Here is a 15,175-nt window from a genome sequence, read left to right as displayed (position 1 = left end):
GTATTATTAACATTTTACAGATAAAGATTCTGAGGCTCCACGAAATGAAATAATTTGTCCATAGTCATACAGCTACTAAGTACCATGAATGTCAGAGGCAGGATTCATCCTGACTCTAAGTCCAAGTGCCATCTTTACTATACCATGGAAAGAGGAAAACAAAAGGAGCACTCTTGGTGATTCTTACCCTTTAGTTATGAAACCATAAAAAAAACAAAAACACCAAAATGAGAACCAGAGCTTACTCTGCTCATTCTAAACATTTTCAGAATGTTTATTTCCCTTACTTTACATATTCTCTAGAAAACTCCCTCTCTCCCAGCTTTTTAAAAAATCATTTTGTTGATTTTCTCTGTATCACCTATTTGAACACAGCAAAGTTGTCTTTTGTAATGACTTTCAAAGATGTATACTGTGAATTGTAATATCAATTTTAGATTGATATGCCTAGAATTGCATTATTTTAATTATTGAATATGTTTATAAAAGTTTTTTCTTCTCTACAATGTTTCCAGGAGGAATGGCCAAAGTCTACTCATTTAAAATATGATGCTTATAAATCTTCACTAGCTGTCAAGAGATTAAAAGATGCCTGTTCATTGGATGCAATTTATACATACTTATGTGACAATGTTACTACAAAACATAAAGCTCTCATAGAAATGGAATTTAGAATGAAGGACTTATTTGATGACTTTCATACACATGCCTCCCTATTCATTGATTATACAAGAAGTACTGCCTTGGAAGGTAATGATATTTCTTTATGCCAAAAATTAATGGTCAAATATTTCTTTAACTTCTATGAAATGGTAAAGTTATATTAAGGTTTATATAAATAATTCAGTTATATTTTCTAATCTTTAAATCCCAAAATGGTCTTTAGCTTTGTAATATTTGAAAAATCAGTAATTGTATTGTGATTAAATTATTAATGTTGTAGTTTTCATCAAGTGGAGACATGTGTCCTTTGATAGGAATGAACTTATAGAACATTGTAGTGTCACAAGTCCTTGTTAAGTGGTGGAATGTATCATGCTAACAGTACTAGGTTCCAGGAAAAAGCAGAGAGATAAGCGCAGTCAGAATGTTACCAAGATTTTAAACACAGAGGGAAGACTCAATTAGGATTTATTATAGAACCAAGGATAGTTCCAAGAAGGCTATATGGTTGCCCTACTAATTGGGACATTTTCTCCTCAACTGTTGGAACAGCATAATCATTCCTGACCCTGTAGTAGAAACTTCTCTGACTTAAATAACATTGAATGCTTAGAGCAAGTAAGATTTTGAGAATGAGAGATCCTTTTTGCCTATCCTGAAATCTCTACCATTTATGTCTAAAAGTAGAGCCACATCCTCTGGAAAGACTTAGGGTTCATGGAAAGGGTTATTTTATGTTAAACACAAGAGTGGGCATTGTTGATCTAACAAAGTAGACTCCAACCTCTTTATAGAAATGCTTTCATCCTCAATGGTCTATCTATTCACCTGGAGCTAGGTACAAAATCATATGTGTGTGATATTGATACAAACGCACACATATATCCCCTTTGACAATCTGGTGAAACCTGTGGACTCTTTCTCAGATTTAAGAAATAAATTCAAGAAATAAAATGCATAGGACTACAAAGGAAATAAATTATATTGAATACTATTTTAAAAAAAATACTAGGGGGGCAGCTAGGTGGGGCAGTGAATAGAGCACCGGCCCTGGAGTCAGGAGGACCTGAGTTCAAATCCAGCCTCAGACACTTAACTAGCTGTGTGACCTTGGGCAAGTCACTTAACCCCAAACACCCTCCAAAAAGAAAAAAAATACTATGTTCATAAATTTCATGAACTTAAAGAATCTTTGTATTAAGATCTGTAGCTACACCAAGAGAGAAGTTAGACTGCTAGAGCTCTGAATATCTATTTGATAGTATTGGTTATTTCTTCCTTTAAGTTCTTTTTTTTTTTTAGGGCAATTGGGGTTAAGTAACTTGCTCAAGGTTACAAGGCTAGTATTTTTGTGTGGATGTTAAGTATCTGAGGCTGGAACCGAACTCGGGTCCTCCGGACTCTGGGGCCGACGCTCTACTCACTGCACCACCTAGCCGCCCCCTTTAAGTTCTTTTTAAAAATATTTTTCCCCAATTAGATGTAAAGACAATTTTTATAATGAATTTTTGAAATAATTTTGAGGTCCAAATTTTCTCTCTCCCTCCCTGACCTCCCCCATCCCTGAGACAGTAAGCAATTTGATATGGGCTATACCTGTTCATTTCATACAAAACATATTACCATATTAATCAGGTTTTGAAAGAAGATACATACCCAAAGGGTGGGGAAAAACATGAAAAAAAAAGAGAGGAAAAATAGTATGTTTCAATCTGCATCCAGACTCCATCATTTCTCTCTCTGGAGGGGGATAGTATTTTTCATTGTGAGTCCTTTGGAATGTCTTAGATCATTGTTCTTGAGAATAGATAAAGTCATTTACAGTTGATTATCATACAGTATTGCTATTACCATGTACAATGTTCTCCTGGTTTTGCTCACTTCACTTTGCAACACTTCATATAAATCTTTCCATGTTTTCATGAAATCCACCTGCTCATCATTTTTTATAGCCCAGTAATAAAGATATTGCTGGATCAAAATGTATGCACAATTTGGTTGCCTTTTGGGCATATTTCCAAACTGCTCTCCAGAATGGTTGAATCAGTTCACAAGTACACTTAGTGCATTAGTTTCCTAATTTTTCCACATCCCCTCCAACATTTATTTTCTGTTTCTGTTGTATTAGCCAATTTGGTATGTATTAAGAGGTGGTACCTCAAAGTTGTTTTAATTTGCATTTCTCTAATTAATAGTGATTTGGAGCATTTTTATATGACCATAGATAGCTTTGATTTATTCATTTGAAAACTATCTGTTCATATCCTTTTATAATTTATCAAATAGAGAATGATTTGTTTTCTTTTAAATTTGAATTAATTCTATATTTGAGAAATGAGGCCTTTATCAGAGACATGCTGTAAAAACTGTTTCCCAGATGTTTGCTTTCCTTCTAATCTTGGTTGCATTTGTGCAAACCCCTTTTAATTAATATATTCAAAATTGTCCATTTTACATCAAATAGTGCTCTCTATCTCTTGTTTCATCCTAAATTCTTCCCTTCTCCATAGATCTGACAGCTAAACTATTCCTTGTTTTCCTAATTTGCTTATGGTATCACCTTTTATGTTTAAATCATGTACCCATTTTTATCTTATCTCAGTATACAGTGAAGATGTTGGTCTATACCTAGTTTCTGCTGTACTGTTTTCCAGTTTTCCCAGAAGTTGGGTTTTTTTTTTTTTATCAAATAGTGAGTTGTCCCAAAAGCTGGGGTCTTTGGATTTATCAACACTAGATTACTATGGTCATTTACTACTGAGTCTTATGTCCCTAATCTATTCCACTGATCCACCACTCTGTTTCTTAGCCAGTAATAGATAGTTTTTGATGATTACTACTTTATAATACAGTTTGAGATCTGATATGGTTAGTCCATCTTCCTTCACATTTGTTTTCGTTAATTCCCTTGGTAGTCTTGACCTTTTGTTCTTCCAGATGAATTTTGTTAAGATTTTTTTCTAGCTCTGTATAATAATTTTTTGGCAATTTGATTAGTGTGGCACTAAGTCAATTAATTTAGGTGGAATTGTCATCTTTATTATATTAGCCCAGCCTACCCGTGAGCAATTAATATTTTTCCAATTATTTAGATCTGACTTTATTTGTGTGAAAAGTGTTTTGTAATTGTGTTCATATTATTCCTGGTTTTGTCTCAGCAGGTAGACTCCCAAGTATTTTATACTGCCTACAGTTGTTTTAAAAGGAATTTATCTCTTGATGCTAGACTTTGTTGGGAATGTAGAAATGCTGATGATTTATGTGGGTTTATTTTATATCCTGCAACTTTGTTAGTTGTTAATTATTTCAAGTCATTTTTCAGTTGATTCTCTAGGATTCTCTAAGTATACCTTCATATTGTCTACAAAGAAAAATAGTTTTGTTTCCTCATTACCTATTATAATTTCTTCATCTTCTCTTATTGCTATAGCTAATATTTCTAGTACAATATTCAATAATAGTGGTAATAATTGGCATCTTTTAAGTCCTAAGCAGGCATTTAGATGTCTCTTTCTGGGGAAGATAAAGTTGAATATATAACTAAGGCTGTGAGAACTTTGACTTTTTCTCAAAGAACTGAAGCTCTGAAGTATGCTGGAACATTTACATATTCCAGAAAGTTTAGACCCTGGGTCATAAGATTCAGGGTAAGTTAGTTCTATTCAAACCCAAGAGTTGGATTAAGCAGTGATGAATCATAGTTAAGAATTTTTTGATAAAGTGACTAATTGTACCTAGAGTTTTTTGTTTTACTATCTTGCTCTAAATTATGCAACATCTATTTGTATAATTATTTTACTTGAGAAGTACTATGGAGTGGTGAATAGACAGCTGGTCTAAGAACCTGAAAAATGTGGCACAATCATTTGACCTCTAAGTTCCCCCAATATAATCCTTTGAGATTATAGTGTAGAACAATTTATGATTAACATTTGTATGAGTTTCTTTAGGGAGAGTGTCTTATACCAAGGAAATCTGAAATCTGGACAAAATAATATTATTAATATTTATGTTTAGTCTTCTAAATAAAGGATCTCAAATATTTTGAAAGTAAAGTTATAACAGAATAGAAGAATTTGCTGCATATTCTTTCATCTCATTTAACTATTTTATCTTCCTATCTTGACTGAAAACAGAATTTAGTCATTCTAAGAGAGGGGATGGATGGGCTTAGAGATGGAACAAAACATGTATTTTGAACATGGCTCATATGGTCATTTGTTTTACTTAACTATGCATATTTCTTACAGTGGTTTCCTTTTTTTCTTTTTGAATATGTGGTAGGGAGAAAATTAAGTGCTTGTTAATTTTTTTAAAAAAGCATTTAATTAAAAAAAAAGACATGGACAAACTGGAAGAGACCAAAATCTGGAATCCATTATGAACAAGGTGTGGTATTTTGTGTCTTTTGGGCAGAACCAAAGATACAGACCTAAATGGAGGCTTCATAATGACATCCTTAATAATTAGTAGGTTAAAGAACAAATAATAAACCATGTAAAAGAGATTTATAATGAAAAAACAACACCTCCTAAATGGAAGCAGCTAAAAACAGTCCTTGGAGGAAAACTTATATCCCTGAGAAGATCCATTAGTAAAAAAGAAAAAAAGAAAGGATGAATGAATTGAAGGTGTAATTAAAATGAGAATCACAAATAAGTAAGCCCAAACAAGAACATTTTGAAAATGAGAGGAGAAATAGATGAATTTTTAAAAATCAATAGAATTGATAAACAAAACTAAAATCTGCTTCTTTAAAAGACTAAATTGATTACCCTTTATAAAATCTAATTAAAAAGGAAAACAAAAATAAATAAACTAATGATAAAATCAGAAGAGAGAAGAAATAAAAAAACTTAAACATAGGCAAAGACAAGACAAAACTGTCCCTATTTGCAGATAACACATTTTATAATAATCCAAAGAATTAGTAAATAGATTAATTTAGGGAAATTAATAGTTTCATTAATGTACAATACAAAATAAACCTACAAATATCAATAGTATTATCATATACCAAATAACAAAATCAAAAAGGACATAATAGAAAAATAAGTTCCAGTCAAAATAAATACAAAATGCATAAATAAGTAGGAAATAGTCAACCAAAGCACACTGCAGACTTGTAGAGATAAAATTACAAATCACTAATAGCTTAAATAATTAGAGGGACATTCAGTGCTTGTGACCAAGCTACAACAGTATAATAAAAATTATCATACTTGCCAAATTAATTAGTGCTACACTGATCAAACTATGAAAGAGATATAATGTAGGACTAGACAAAATAATAAAAAAATCCATGTGGAGGACCAAATTATGTAGAACAGAACTTGGCAAACTACAGCTGCTGGCCAAATACAGCCTGCCACCTGTTTTTCTATGGTTTATGAGCTAAGAATAGTTTTTACTGTTTAAAATACATTAAAACTTTATAAATATAAAACAACAATCTTAGCTCAAAGACCATTAGAAAAAAACCTACTGAAAATGGTGCAGATTTAGTCCATAGGCCGTTGCTTACCTAAACTATACACTGTAGGGAAATGATTTTTAATGGAGGATAACAATTTTTTCTAGGTATTTAGAATTTTGATGTTTTATCTTGAGATCTAGTTTTTTATCTTTAAATCTAGAATCTCAAGGGGAATAATTTTAATGTATATATATTTTTTTAAGCAATCGGGGTTAAGTAACTTGCTCAAGGTTACATGGCCAGTTATTACTGGGTGTGGTGCTTAGTATCTGAGCCCGGATTTGATCCCCAGGTCATCCTGACACTGGGGCCAGTGCTCTTACATGCTGAGCCACCTGGCCGCCCCTAATATATAATTTTTAATAGGAATAAAGGGAAGGTAGCACTTCTGGATTTCAAATCATATAATTATATTATAAAATTATAAAAATATAAAGCAGTAGTCATTAAATTATTCATTTTTAAAAAGTGAAGCAGTGAAGAGTAGTAGAGAGATGTCCTCAGATCCATTAACAAAAGAAACTATTTAAATTATTTGTTGTAAGAATGGATGTCCGGGAGGAAAGGGAAGGATATATTTAGAAATAAGGGTAATATAACAAAAAGGTATCAGTACAAATTAAAATAAAAAGAAAATGAAGGGAGGAGTCTTAAGAAAAGCCTGTGTTATAAAAGAAATGTGAATGTCACTTTGGCATATGTTTGGAACATATATTGGAAAGGGGAATAAACTTAAAGCTAGGAGACTCAAAGCTATTGTAATAGTTCAGAAGAGAGGTATTGAGGGCCTGAACTCCTACAGAGACTGTGTGAGTGAAGTGAAGGAGACAGATGGGAGAGAGCTGTTATAAAATTAACAAACCTTGATAGCCAATTGGATACAAGGAGAAAAGGAGAGTAAGGGGTTGTGAACCAGGTGACTGATAGAATTATGGTGCACTTAACAGAATTAGGAAAGATAAGAAGGGGAGAATCCTTTTCACTGCTTCCACATAACTTATCTATCTCATAACCAAGATTTCTTTTTTCCCACTTAACACTATTTTATTTTTTCCCAATTACATGTAAAGATAGTTTTCAACATTCACTTTTATAAGATTTTGAGTTCCAATTTTTTTCCCTCTCTCCTTTCTGTCATCCCTCTCCAAGATGAGTAGCAATCTGATATAGGCTACACATGTACAATCATATTAAACAGATTTCCACATTAGTCCCATTGTGAAAGAAGAATCAGAACAAAAGGGAAAAACCATGAGAAAGAAAAAAAAAGAATGAAAATAGTCTGCTGTGATCTGCATTCAGACACCATAGTTCTTTCTCTGGATGTGCATAGCATTTTCCATCATGAGTCTTGGAATTGTCTTAGATCCTTGTATTGCTGAAAAGAGCCAAGTCTTTCAAAGTGGATCATCACATAACATTGGTGTTAGAACCAAGACTTCTGCCTAGACAGAAATTTGGCTTGGTGTTTCCCTCTTAATAATCTCATTTCTCACTCAATTCATGGAACTTTGCTTTTGGATCACCCTGGTATTTGTGTGCTTCAGGTTGTCTTCCCACCTGATTCAGGTTTCTCCTTTTAGATTGTGCTGACTTCAATGTGTCAAGTTCCATAGCCAGTAGAACTTAACCTACAGATAAAATATTGACAAGTTGGTTTCCATTCCTTGGGATGTATATGATAAAAATAAAAGTTGGAACAACTTAAGAATAATGCTCACTAGATTTGCTGACTGAATGCACAGGTAATCTGAAGGTACCCAAAACACAAATAAATAGCTATGAATTAGTATAGGCCATAGGGGGCCTGGAATATTGTTGTCCATTTGTTTCCCCTTCAGATCCAGTTGAAGTTCTATGCCTTGTATAAATACGGTTTGATGAACAGGGCGCCTGTTCAAAGAGATCTCAAGGACAGGACATATCAGGCTCATTTTGTGGTTACTTTCACTGCTCAGCCCTCGCAGGAGTGCTGTCTGAGCATGCTTTGCTATTACTTCTTTCAGTGACTATGCCAAATGTGGGATGGCAGGTGGGGAACTGGGACTCTTGCTAGGGAAGAGAGGGTAGCCAATTGCACCTGAAGATCCCTAGCTTCAGCAGCTCTCAGGACTTTCTCATTCCATCCTCCCCTTTCTCTTTCATCTCTGTTCCCTCATACTGTTGGCTCCTGCCTCCACAGAGGCCCTACCTAATACCTTTCAGACCTGGTTGCAGCTCTGTAGCATATTCTGTCCTGGTCCTTTAAGGGAGTATGGAGGTTGTTGTATCTATAAGTAGGTATTGTGGTCAGAAGTTTGATCTGAGCATCTGCTGCCCTCCAGAAATACCTTCCTGACCTAGCTGACTGGATGCTGTGTTAACTGTATGCTTTCTTATCAAAAGGACATAGTCTTTTCTTTTTAAACTCTGAAGTTGTGTTCTTTTAATCTCTGCTTAGTAAAGTTACTTTTATTGAATTTTGTGGCATAAAAGAACCTCATTACGTCTTAACTCCTTACTCTGAATTGTTGAACTGGTCTGGGTTAGGCTTGTCCCAGAATACAATAGTCATGTTAGAGCAAGCATGTGCTGGAACCACAAGAGGCAATTGTTCAATTTTCAGTGTAAGTATTTACAAATAAGGGCTTGATTTATTATTTTGTTTATTGTCTAGATTTAAGAAAGTGATGGAAAAAATTTCAGTAAGGCAGGTTAAACTTTAAAGTGTGCCTACATTTTTTTTAACCAGCACACCCCCTATATTAGAGGCATAGTCTTCCAGTATTTTTCTTTTGAAAGCAAGGCTGACTGTGGCACTTGTGGGAGGGAAATACCTTCCATGCAAGTTTTTCTCTTTACAAACTCTATGAAAGGCTAATTCAGTGATACCCTCATAGAATAGATTTAGGTTGCCTAGAGAGGACACACAAAGGGACCAGGACAATGGCACAGTACACATACATCTGTCTCCATTGCAGAAAACCATCCCCAAAAGTACTACTGCCTTAGGAATGCTGCCCTTGGGCCTAGGTTGTGGTAGCTGGTGTAACTCTGAGTTACAACTCTGGAAAGTGTTACCTGATATAAATGAAAGAGAATTTGACTTTGGAGACTTAACCCACTTCTGAATTGTGCAGAGGCAACCACTTCACCCTTAAACTAAGTGGGGAACAGGAAACACAGGAGTTCAGCATGTCCTCCCACCTGAGTCCATGGGAGTCTAGTGTTGTGTCTTATGGGTCAGGACAGGTGACTAATTTTGACAACCACCAGTGCTGCAGAGTTCCAGGATGATTGGTTCCTGCTGAGGCCTTGAGGGTCTAAACCTCTAGCTGCAATAGTCAGGAAGCTAGTGCACCTAGAGCAGAAAGAGATTAATTGACTTGGGGCCCATCTGTGTTGGGAGACAGAGGAAAAGAAGGTTCCACTAGAGATCCCAGTTATGTGGAAACTATTTTGAATGCAGCTCCTAAGGGCTTCTGTATTTGCCTGGAAGGGTAATGGGCTGGACAGTAGCCTGCCTGCAAGACTGTTACATAGGCATGGCCTCTGCCACTCAGCTGTTCTTAATCAGGGCTGACCCATCCCCTGTTGCTTTGCCTGCTTCACCCACTCATTCAAGTCTCATGGGCTGTTCAGGGTCCAAGGTAGCTGAGTGGAGCTAGGTCTTAATCCACGTACCCTGCCAAATGACTGCTTAGAATGTCAGCCATTTCCCACAGCTTAATTCATTTCTGAAATGATCTGTTAGGATTTCCAGGAACTGATCCATTTCAGGATGGTTCCTGGCAATGGATGTCAACAGGTGCTGGCATATTTCATGAATGACCCCTGTTGCAGTTGGCAAAACTCGGCTTTGACAGTTTAAGCCTAGAGCAAGGAATCATCAGAGGGGTACCAGAGTTACTGATAAGTAAATGCTTCAAAGGGTCTCAGAAGAAGATTCTTCTCTGAGGTAAGGCCAGACCCCCTGAGTCCTGACAATTGCTACGCTGTCAAGGTCACCTTGCCCTACTCACCTAGATATAGAGCTGGACTTCCTAGGGCGCAGCTACATGAACTTTTTTGTTTGGTACAAATAAAAAAGCCTAAAAACTCAGGGAATAGGCTGGGAAAACTTCAGGAGTGAGGGGATTGCTCTCCATTTATCAAAGGCAAATTTGTAGCTTCCACCTGTTCCCAAAGTCAGTCATTTTCCTTGCCGGTTAACCTTTCCCTGGAGTATGGGGTTCTTGGCTAAACTTCGGGGCAGCTGTTGTTGAAGAAAGGCATTCTGAGCTCATAGCTCTGACAATTCCTGCTGCAGTCACAAGGGCACAGCTGTAGGTATTACTAGGGAGTAATTTAACATGATTAGGTAGATCCAAAGCACTTGCCCCTTAACCAGGTCATTGTTGTTCAGGGTGTCTGACTCTGTGACCCCATTTGGGGTTTTCTTGGAAAAGATACTGGAGTAGTTTGCCATTTCCTTCTCCGGCTCATTTTACAGGTGAGAAAACTGAGGCAAACAGGGTTAAGGGACTTGCCCAGGGTCACACAGCTAGTAAGTGTCTGAGGCCAGATTTTAACTTAGCTAGCTGAGTCTTCCTGACTTCAAGCCTAGCACTCTATTCACTGTACCACCTTGCTGCCCTAACCAGGGTTACACAATCCCATAATCCTTAGGCATACTGCAAGAAGGCAATTAGCAGCTGGTTGGAACAGTTAATTAGAAGCTGGATTTTCTGAGACAAAGATAGTGAGGAAGTTGTTCTAGAGAACAAAATACACCTAAATCAAGATAGTCAAGTAGATGTTATATGGAATGAATGAGAGCAAAAATACTGGACTTTAAATTATGGTTCATTCAGGAAATAATTAAGCACACAGGCAATGCACCTAGGGAGAAAGTGACAGGCAGTTATCACAGTCAGAAGCACAGTCCTTTTTCAAAGCAAGGCTAACCAAAGTGGAATAGGATTTAGGCAAGAATGAGTGAAGAAAATCATCACAGAGAGCAGCTACTGCCAAGCACAACATTTGACTTATTCAAAGGTGAAAGACTCTATTAGCAGCTGTCTGCCTTAGGATCATAGATTTGTAAAGTTGGAAGGCACCTAAGAAGTCAGCTAGTCTAACCACTGCCTAATGCATAAATCCCCCTTACAACATGTCTGACAGATGGTTGTCCAGCACCTTGCCTGGCACCTCCAGGGACAAAGAACTCACCACCACCTCTCCTTTAATCACCTACCTCCTCTTGGAAAGCAATCCTTTCCATTTTTGTACAACCCTAATTGGCTTATGTTAAAGAGAAATTGGGATCCTTGTAAATTCTAATCACTGGTCTTCATTCTGCCTTCCAGGTCCAAAAAACAAATCTAATCCCTCTTCCATATGATAATCTAATAATATGAGTGTCCCAAAAGTCTTAGTGCAGTTTAAGCTAATATACCTTAAGTACTTTACCTGTTTTAGCTATATTTAAGCTATATTAGCCTAAAGCTGTAGCTTTACATTTTAAGTTTAAAACTCAAGGTTTTGGAGACATGCTGTATTTAAAGATATGTTCCACCCACTAAATATTTTCATTTCCAGTCTAAATATCTCCAGTTCCCTCAATGACATAGTTTTTGCATTTATTCATCGCCCTATTCCTCATCTACTTTCCCGGTATCCTTCCTAAAATATGGTGCTTAGAACTAGACACTATAGTACCAAAGTTCTTTGTTCAGGGCTTAAAACAGGACTATCATCTTTCTTGTTCTGCATACCTATTTCTATTAACATAGACAAAGAAGGGCAGCCTCAGGATCAGGAAGACCTAAGCTGAAGTCTTGTCCCTGCTATATACTGGCTGGAAAAGTATTTAATTATGCCAGATAACTCTCAAAAACTGTAAATTATAGAACAACTGTCACTCTGAATTGGTGAAGGAATTTTCCCCACCAGGAGTTCCCAATACAGTAAAATCATGTGGACCAAGAAAAACCCAAACAGGAGGGGTAAGGGGTAAGGGCAAGGCAATTAGGGTTAAGTGACTTGCCCAAGGTCCCACAACTAGTAAATGTGTCAAGTGTCTAAAGTCATATTTTTACTCAGGTCCTCCTGACTTCAGGGCTCTATTCAATGCACCACTTCACTGCTCCCATTAACTTTTTAAAAGACTCTTACATCCCAGTTCTTATTCCTACTAAACTTACAATCCATTAAAATTCCTAAGTCATTTTCACATGAACTGCTTTCTAGAAACATCTTCTCTGTCATGTACAATTTTATGTGAGTTTTTTTTTTGGGGGGGGAGAAGACCCCTGTAAAGGACTTTTTACATTTATCCCTATTAGATTGCCTTTTCTTAGTTTTAATTTACTTTTCTAACTTACTGAAATGTTATTATATTCCAAGTGTGTTATTCCAAGATTAGCAATATTCTTTAGATTCCATTCAAAACTTAATTAGATATATGACCACCTACTTCACATTTATTGCCTCATCCTGTCAACATGAACCTTGTAAGAGACTTTGCCCAATACCTTGATGAAATACAGATAGACGATATTCATGGGCATTCCCCTGACCAACCAAATCTAGAAATCTTCTCAAAGGAAGAAATAGATTGACTTTAGAATAATATGTTTTTTAAAGAACTTACATGAGGTATTAGCATGATCACCTCTTCTACTTCTAAGTGCTCATCAATAAACCTTTTAATGACCCATTTGAGAATTTTGCCAGGTATCCATAGAAAACTGGGAAAATAATTGCCATGTCTAGTCAATTCATCCAAATCATTTGCTACATACCTACCATGGACAATGGTGTTAGCTTCCCTCCAGGAGCTTACAGTCTGACAGGGAAGGCAATGTATGTATACAGGGTGTCCCAAAAGTCTTAGTACAGTTTTAAGCTCAAAACTTAAAAATCATACTTTGTTGGGAAGTGACCCTGGACTTTTATTTTTTGGAGGGCAATTGGGGTTAAGTGACTTGTCCAAGGTCACATGGCTAGTTTTTGTGTTAAGTGTCTGAGGCCAGATTTGAACTCGGGTCCTCCTAACTCCAGGGCCTGTGCTCTATTCACTGGACCCTAGACTCTTGAAGGCTACCAGTGATGTACAAACTCTGGATATTTCTACCACATGGAAAGTTTTAAGCTTAAAACTGCACTACGATTTTTGTGATAGCCTTTGTGTAATAGACAAAAATAAAAAAAATTTCAAAGAGATATAAGGTAATTGAGTGAGGAGGACGCTAGCATGTAGGTGAATGAAGAAATACTTCAAGGGGCAGCTAGGTGGTGCTGTGAATAGAGCACTGGCTCTGGATTCAGGAAGACCTGATTTCAAATCCGGCCTCAGAGACTTAACACACTAGCCGTGTGACCTTGGACAAGTCACTTAACTCCAATTGCCCTGCCCTTCCCCCTCCAAAAAAAAATTAAAAGAAATACTTCATGTGGTCCTATGGTCCAATTCAAACAGAAAAGGGGGAGGAGGTACTAAAGTGTAGGTAAGGATCCCTGTGGCTATATATTGTCTTAAAAGATGACATTTTGACATTATCTTCCATTGTATTTTTGTTTATTCTGTTAAATTTTATGGTTACATTTTAATCTAGTTTGACCATGAAGGATACTTGTTTGACACCTCTAATGTAGAAAGTGGTCCTTGAGCTGAATTATAGAGGAAATTAGATTTTAAGAGACAAAAATGAAAAGGGACAGCATTTCAGGTAGGAGGGACAGCCAGAGAAAAGGTGTATAAATGGAAGATGTAGTATTGTCTGTAAGGAACAGAAAGAAGACCAGTCAGGCAAGACCATAGAGTTCATGCAAAGGATTAATGTGTAACAAGGTTGTAAATGTAGGTTATAAAGGGCTTTAAAAGCCAAAGCGTTACCATTGGATCCCCAAATCAATAGGAAGTCAATGATATTTATTGAATGGGTACTAAAATAGTCAGACCTTCATTTCAGAAAAATCACTTTGCTGGCTATGTAGAGGGTGAGTTGAGGCTGGGAGACCAATTAGGAAGTGATTGTAATAGTTCAGGCAAAAAGGTGATAAGGAGGGAAATGGAGACAAGAGATATTATGGGGATAGTAGGAGATGGGATTTTAAACTGATAGGATATGTGGGGTGAGTGAGGGAAATCAAGGATGATGCCAAGGTTGTGAGCCTCCATGACTGGATGGATGGAGGGAGATACTCTCTAAGAAATAGAATTCAAAAGACGGTACAGTGTGGGAAGAAAGGTAATGTGTTAAGCATTAGTCATATTGAAATTGAGATGCCAATCCTACATAGTAGTTAATGGATAACTTTAGAGAGAACAGCTTCAATTGAATGGTGAAGTTGGATATCAGATTGCAAAGGGAGTGAGAAGGGAGGAAGGTAAGACAAGTGTGGATAGCTCTTTTCTAGTAGATTGGCTATAACAGGAAAGTTTAGAATAATTGCTTGAGGGGATGTGGAGTGTAGTTAAAATTTTTAAAAGATGGGCATGTTTGAAGACAGCAGGGAAAAGAAGCAACAAATCGGGAGGAATTGAAAATAAGAGTGGAGGCATAATTTGTGTACCATTTGTGGGAGATGGGAAGGTACTGGATAAAGGATTCATGTAGAGAAGGATTGTTTCTTCATTGGAGATTGGAATAAAGGAGAAGGGAATAGAGGACAATGTGAAAGGGGTTTTGAGATGAAGAAAGTTGACAAAGTAAGGCCTCTCATTTTCTCAATAAATTAGGAGGTGATGTCGTTGTTTCTCATGGGGAATCTACAGTTTGCCTCATTTTCCCAAAGATCACCCACAATGATTAAACAATCATGATGATTATTTTTTTCAGTGCCTGGGAGGCAGCAAACTGAACTCATTGAAAAGTAGTACAGCAGGGCAGCTAGATGGTGCAGTGAATAGAGCACCAGCCCTGGAGTCAGGAGAACCTGAGCTCAAAACCGGCCTCAGACACAACATAAAAAACTAGCTGTGTGACCTTGGGCAAGTCACTTAACCCCAATTGCTCTACCTTCCCCACTCCAAAAAGCAAAAAAAAAAAAAAAAGGAAAAAGTAGTAGAGC

At 36.7% G+C, this 15,175-nt stretch overlaps 1 protein-coding gene across 1 annotated transcript in view; it reads left to right on the top strand.

Moving 5' to 3' along the window:
• Positions 1 to 532: 532 nt before the first annotated feature.
• FAM227B (family with sequence similarity 227 member B) overlaps positions 533 to 15,175 on the top strand; it is a 45,957-nt gene continuing 31,314 nt past the window's right edge. Inside the window, exon 1 of the mRNA XM_069098019.1 lies at positions 533 to 750. Within this exon, the coding sequence (XP_068954120.1) occupies positions 663 to 750 (88 nt within the window). The 5' untranslated portion in view covers positions 533 to 662. The remainder of the gene's footprint in view (positions 751 to 15,175) is intronic.

The sequence above is a fragment of the Petaurus breviceps genome, unplaced genomic scaffold (genome assembly GCF_028583685.1).
Source record: "Petaurus breviceps papuanus isolate PSGF00001 unplaced genomic scaffold, PetGlider_PUasm1.0 37, whole genome shotgun sequence".
Taxonomy (NCBI): Eukaryota; Metazoa; Chordata; class Mammalia; order Diprotodontia; family Petauridae; genus Petaurus; species Petaurus breviceps.
The sequence above is the reverse complement of the archived record's forward strand: the minus strand, read 5'-3'. Positions and strand labels throughout refer to the sequence as shown.